Source organism: Populus euphratica, unplaced genomic scaffold (assembly GCF_000495115.2).
Source record: "Populus euphratica unplaced genomic scaffold, PopEup_1.0 scaffold1666.1, whole genome shotgun sequence".
Classification (NCBI taxonomy): Eukaryota; Viridiplantae; Streptophyta; class Magnoliopsida; order Malpighiales; family Salicaceae; genus Populus; species Populus euphratica.
The window spans coordinates 22,840-29,748 of NW_011501534.1; the positions used below are offsets into that span (position 1 = coordinate 22,840).

A 6,909-nucleotide genomic window follows, 5' to 3' on the forward strand; every position below is an offset into this window, starting at 1 on the left:
TTTTGAGTGAAAGTGGTGATTTGTCTCTTGAAAGAGTTTGTTCTATGAGATGGGAAAAACTTCTTTAAAAATTGTTGTTGCATTTCATCCCAAGCACGAATGGATCCTGGTCTTATATTTTGTAGCCATGTTTTAGCTTTATCTTTTAATGAAAAAGGAAAAAGCTTTAATTTGATGGTGTTCATGCTACAATTTGAATCATTATATGTGTTGCAGATCTCCTCAAATTCCCTTAAATGCAAGTATGGATTTTCCAATTCTAAGCCATGAAAAGAAGGTAAAAGTTGAATAATACCTGGTTTAAAATTAAAATGAGATGCATCGGGAGGAAAAACTATGCATGATGGTGCACTTGTTCTTGTGGGATTCATGTGGTCTCTAAGTGTTCTAGCACGGTTATTCTCATTATTTTCATTATGAAGTGATTGATTATCTTCTTCAGCCATATTTTCTGAAAATGATGAGGATACCCTACAAAGTCTACCACTTGATGTACGTGACCACACTCTCATGCACGTGTAGGAATAAAATAAAAAAAAGAAGAAGAAAGCAAAAGAAGGAGGAAGAAAACAAAATAAAAAGAAACAAAAGAAAAGAAACAAAGTTATATACAAGAAAAGTGAAAAGAGAAAATAAAATAAATACTATAATTTATACAAGAACTTACCTCCCCGGCAACAGCGCCAAAAACTTGACACGACTAAAAGGTTGATGTCTTCTCCCAAGTGCAGGAGTGTCGAAGTAATAAATAACCCGGCAAGACCAGGGTCGAACCACAGGAAGGTTAATTGTACAAATTATAAATAACAATAATACAACAACAATAAGAATAAGAATAACAACAACAACAATAACAACAACAATAATAATAATAATAATAGTAATACTAATAATACTAATAATAATAATAGTAGTAGTAGTAGTAGTAGTAGTAGTAGTAGTAATAATAACAATAATAATAAAGAAAGAGAAGAAGAAGAAGATGATGAGAACTTGGAGATGGAAAATTAATGTAAGGATTAAACAATAATAATAACAAATGTCAAGGTTAGAGGTTCCACTAATGGTATATCAAACAAGTATAGTATAAACTCTTATTATTGAATTGGAAACCACACACAAAGGAGGTTCCAATCAGATTATATATTGTTAACATGATTACATTAGTCATCTTATTCAATTAATGCTAATACTTGTAAATCTCGTCAAGCATTCATGATTATAACTTATGTTAACAACAAATCAAGTTCCTTTCATAGCTCAGGTGTCGGTTATACCATACATTATGGGCTATGAAAGTGCCAAGCATTTGTTGTACCAAGTGTTATACAACATAAATCAAGATTAATCATTTAACAAGCAAAGTATTAAAGAGTAAACAAGATAACAAATATAAAACATGTTAGTATCAAACATTAAAGTCCATATTAAGTTTACATTATACTTATTCTTACACCATTAGTGCAACCTTTTCACCTTGACATAACTAACTTAGCTAGACATAATGAAAGAAAGCAAAATAGATAAACAAAATAAGAACATAAAAGTTAACTAAGTAAAGGAAAGGAAATGAAAGGCATAAACTTAATATTAATGAAAGCAAAGCATAAACATTACAAAAAATACAAAGAGAGAAAGGAAAAGCATGATCTTGATCTGGAAACCAAGATGCCTAAATACATGGCAAATGCCTCCTTTTATAGGCCAAAATTGAGAACTATTGATTTGATGACTAATTGATAAGTGGGTGGCCAACTTTTGACTTGGTGACAACACCAAGATACCTAAATGCATGGCAAATGTCTCCTTTTATAGGCCAAAATTGGAAACTATTGATTTGATGACTAATTGATAAGTGGGTGGCCAACTTTTGACTTGGTGACAATCCTTATCTTCTCTTGTCTGCCCAAAACGTCATTGATAACGTCAAAATTGGAGCCAGTTGCAAACATGAAAGTTGTAGACAATTGTCTCAGCTTTCTTGTGTAAACAATGCAGCTCATTTGGACTTCGAGAACTCCAGATATGGCCAAAATACCGAACAGTGCTCGGGCTGGAAGACAGATTCAGGCTTCTTTGTTGTTGCTACACTTTGGACTTGATAATGGCCTTTTTAGATCTTGGGCTCCATATGAAAGTTGTAGACCTATATCTTACCTTTCTATCCATATAAATTGGACCTAAATCTGAGATATATAGCTCTAGATATGACCCAATTACCGAACAGTGTTCCAGTTTGGATTGCACCGACATCTCTTTTCTAAGTTTGACCATCTCTTTATCCTTGCAATTTAAGTTCTTAAAGTCATCAATCAATCCTTTCATTTATGTGATAGACCTGCATTAAAAATAGACATTTACCACAAATTATAGGTATCTTATATTATTAGATACATTATTATAAAACATATTTTAGTTAAGGAGTTATTGATATAAATTAAAGATATCTTATATTATTAGATATATTATTATAAAACATACTTTGGTTAAGGAGTTATTGATACTTCAAGTACAAAATAATGATATAAAACCATGATAAAAATATATTTTTAAGTATTAATCACTTACTTTCTAAATCTGTTTCTTCCATGAGTTTCATACTGCTGGTAAACTCGGAAAGCAATAACTTGAAATCTGGTTTGCTTGGGATTGAAATTAAGTCGGTTTTAAAAATAATAAGAGGAATATAAAATTAGATGATGGTAAGTTAATGTAATAGTTTAGTTGATCGGATAAGATTCGATAAAATTTTCAGTTGTAATTCATTATTTATTTATTTATAAATAAAATAATATTATTTTAATTTATAAAAAATTAGAATTAATGGCTTAATCAAAACTGAGTAACCCGGATAAAACTCATATCCTTGTCTTAAACCGGATCATATTAGATTTAAAAACCCTGCATGGAAGGACAACCTTTGACTGAATAGCGTAGCAACTAAGAGGTAGTCCTGTATTGTAAACTCTCCAACAATCTTAGTTGTATTGTACTGCATATAGACAATAATGGAATAGAAGTCATATTTGCCAAATACATTTTTTTGTTCAATCTAAAACTGAAACTTTGATGACATGTTCTACGATTTCCTTGAAGAAGAAAAATAAAGAAATTAAAGTCAATAAAGAGATAGAATGAGAAAAATCACCATGGCCTCAAGCACATGTGCTTGTCGACCCAAATTAAAATGTCTCCATCAATCTGTCTATGCTGTATGGATTACCTCGATAGGAGAAGAAACCAGGGTTGGGTGGCTGCAGAATACTGACGTAGTTTTAAAATATTAAAATGCATATGGTTAAATTCGCAGTCAAGCAGCCGTAGTTTTAGACGTTGCTTGGGTCCCATGCAAATACTGAAGAAGCAACATCACATGGTTTGTCCTTTTGCAAATACTGGAGAAACAACATCACTTGCTTGGGTCCCATGCAAATACTGAAGAAGCAAAATATTAAAATGCATATGGATAGAAATTTGGCTCCATAAAGATAATAAGAGAAATAGCCTTCACGATCTGTCCATTCCACTTTGTCCTTTTACAGAATGTTGGTTGTTCATACATGGTTTATTATTACATTTACAATTCTAAGTACATTACAGTTAGGAAGAAAGAACAGAGAGAGAACATCACACGATTACCAAATCGACGAATAAAGAAAATAGAAGTTGAGGAGATGGGAGTTTATGACACTAGAAAAGGAAAGAAACAGACAGAGACAGGGAACTCATAAATGTAAAATATATGCAGTAAGGTTTTAGGGATGGTGTTGTGTTGTTAGTTCTTTGCCCGAGAGGACAGGCGTTGTTTGATAGTAAGTGATGATCACTTGTTAGAGACCCAGATTAAAGAATACATGTGGTAGATTTTGTGCAAAATAGGGATAGTTCTGTTAGGAGCACAATTTTAAAACCTTACCTATCACGTTGGCTCAAGACTTGGCAGACCTAGGAATTGGACCAGGTAAAAAAAAATAAAAAATCATCTAGAAATTTAGCTCAACAAAACTTGATTAACCTGAAACTTGTATGATTCGGGTAAACTCAAATAAAATCTCACTATATATATATATATATGAAATGTCACCGTTTTAGCATTTGGAGTGGTAAATTAAATTTATTTATTGTCAAACCACTTGCAACATGAAAATAAAAAACTTAATCTCTTCAATCTTTAAAGTTATATCAATTGTAAAGAAAAGCAAAAGGAATTTAAGCCACACGCAAAACATTTCAAGGCAAGCTATAATATATTTTGTTCCCATCTCTCTTTTGGTTATAATAAGAAGAAGCTCTCTCTAAATTTTTTTTATAGGGTGTTTGTTCTTTTCTTGATTTAGTTCTTTTTAGTTTAGATATGTGAATCAATGTCAAATAAAGCTACTATTACTTTTCTTTTCTTTTTATCTATAAAAACGCATTTGCGTGGATAGAAATATTCTTCTATTTCAATCTCATGAAAAAATAATTAAAAAATATTTTATCATTAAAAATATTCTCCTTTTTTGAACCTTTCTAGTCTCTCTATTGATTGCTTAAACAACCTAATAATTATACACTTGGAGAGCCGTGTTTTGCAGGCAATATATATATATATATATATATATATATTATCATTTTGTTCTTTATTGCTTGACTCTTCTAAGTAAAACAATATAATAATTATTAAATCATTAAGGATGGTAATTTTCGCATATTATTTAATCAAGTGTTTTCATTATAGGAATTCAAGATCCACCAGTATTTAAAGGATTTTCCATAGCCGAGCGGTGATCCATGCTAATTATGTTTTTGGGCTTTCATACTAATAAGTTAAAGTTTTAATAAAGCCAAAAAAAGCTTAGATTCACCTCTATTATATTTTTCATCGCAATTTTTTATTTATGACATGTAAAAAAAAAATAAAAATTTAACCATATTTAAAACATTTTTTAATTGGTTATTTATTTGCTAAAGTCAAGTTGCAATGGCAATTGAACATGTATTTTATCGATGAATATTTTTAAAATGCTAATACAATTTTATTGATAAAATATAACTAGAAAAGGATTTTACTTTAATTTATTTGTGTGACCGGAAGGCAGGATTTTAAATTAGAAAAGAAGATTTAGTGAAAAATATTATTTTAAAAATTATTATTTAACATATAATATTTACTTATTAATTATATTTTAAATATAGATTTTTTTTTATATTAATAAGATTGAAAATAATTATAATAATGAATTTTTAAAGGAGCATGATAATATTTTATTAGATGTTGATGAGATTAGCTCAATTCTATCAATATTTAATTTAAATTTTATTTTTATGGATATTGAAGAATTTAATGTATTCATTCAATAAAAAAGTAAATGTAATATTAATTTAAAATTTATTTTTTTAAATGTTTTATTTTAAATATTTTAGAACACCCTCCTTCTCATTACACTTTATTATTGAGTACATGATATGGACATGGACATATAGCATAAAGCTTTCACCATGACCTTGTTGAGGAAAGGGCATACTAGTTGCTTTCAGTAGCCGATAACCGAGTTCGATGTGCCAATCAACTCAATGAACTTGACTGCAACTTTCACAGAGTTGGCGGTGGCCAAATAGCGAGAGTTGGAGCCTGATGTTCCATGAATTACCGAATTCGAAATAGCACGGAACAAGATATAAGGCACTTCATTTGTCAAAGAAGCCTGCAAATGCAAATCAAAGCACGAACCATTAGTTACCAAATTGTGAGGAATCCTAAAATCAACTGCAAGCTTCTCTCTCTTTCCCTTTTCCCTTACCAAAGCAACAGCAGCACTCGATTTATCCACAAATGTGGCATTCAATCTATTGGCAAGGAATTCGCCATAGGCTGCATTCTTAAGGTATATATCGGCACTGGAGCCCCTCCCTCCGAAGACAATTGCCGGCGTGTTCTCTAAACAATTCGTCTTGTTTATCTCATTTACACACTCTTGCAACGTCAAATTCTGCATGCAATCAAACAGATTAATTAACAGTAAATATAGAATTTTGGTAATAGAGTACGGAGAAGTATCGAAGCAGTGGCTACCTGCAGCTCAGAGGCAACCGTAAGCCAGTCAGAATCGACGGGAAGCCACAAAAGGTTCTCTGATGGGTTCCCGGCAGTATACAGTTTTACTTTCTGGAAATCTGCACTTCCCAAGGAATTGGCTCCTTTCTGTGGAAGATTGAAGTCTCCGAATTTGAGTTTCCCTCTCTTTGACGTGTTGCTCTGCGCCAAAAATACACGCATAAATCACAAAACGTCAGTTGTAGTCGCACAAATTAAAGTTTAGCATATTTTGAACTAGTTTAATAGTACCTTCCATTCCCAATTTCCTGTGAAGGCAACAGAAGCTGGCACAGCAACATCACCAAGACGCAACGAATCTCTAACACTTCCAGCACTCCCAAAATTAATGATTCCTCGGATGCTGACTAAATCGAACAGAACTTGGGTGCCTAGAACTACATTTGGCTAATATCCAAACAGAATTAAAAATCCGATTAGTTAATTAATAAAAACAAGAGCTAACGTTAATTATACATGCACTTAAACGGTGATATTAAGAAGAGAGAGAAGGGTCCTTACAATTTCACCCCCTACGTTAACAACTACGACATCAACGTCCTTAATCTTTCCAATGTTGAATCTTCTTCCTAATTAATCAAAAACTAGAAAGTTAAAATTATTGCAATATCAAGCTGATCAATATAAATATACATATTGTTTTTGCTTATTATTATATTTAATTAACGATAACCCACCCTAATTTAATTAATTAATTAACTAACAGTGTCCATTGTTACAACTCATAATTAAAATTCAAAAAAGGATTTACCGACTACGTCAATGTAAGGTACAAGCGTGCTGGGAACAAAGAAACTAGAATTAAGAAGAGC

General features: G+C 31.4%; 1 protein-coding gene across 1 annotated transcript in view; it reads right to left on the bottom strand.

Annotated features, from left to right (window-relative positions):
- Nucleotides 1-5,355: 5,355 nt before the first annotated feature.
- Nucleotides 5,356-6,909, bottom strand: part of LOC105118031 (bark storage protein B-like) — a 1,876-nt gene continuing 322 nt past the window's right edge. The window contains exons 2-7 of the mRNA XM_011015870.1: nt 6,849-6,909; nt 6,599-6,666; nt 6,329-6,484; nt 6,053-6,238; nt 5,784-5,969; nt 5,356-5,687 (exon numbers count right to left, since the gene is read on the bottom strand). Of these exons, the coding sequence (XP_011014172.1) occupies nt 5,517-5,687; nt 5,784-5,969; nt 6,053-6,238; nt 6,329-6,484; nt 6,599-6,666; nt 6,849-6,909 (828 nt within the window). The 3' untranslated portion in view covers nt 5,356-5,516. The remainder of the gene's footprint in view (nt 5,688-5,783; nt 5,970-6,052; nt 6,239-6,328; nt 6,485-6,598; nt 6,667-6,848) is intronic.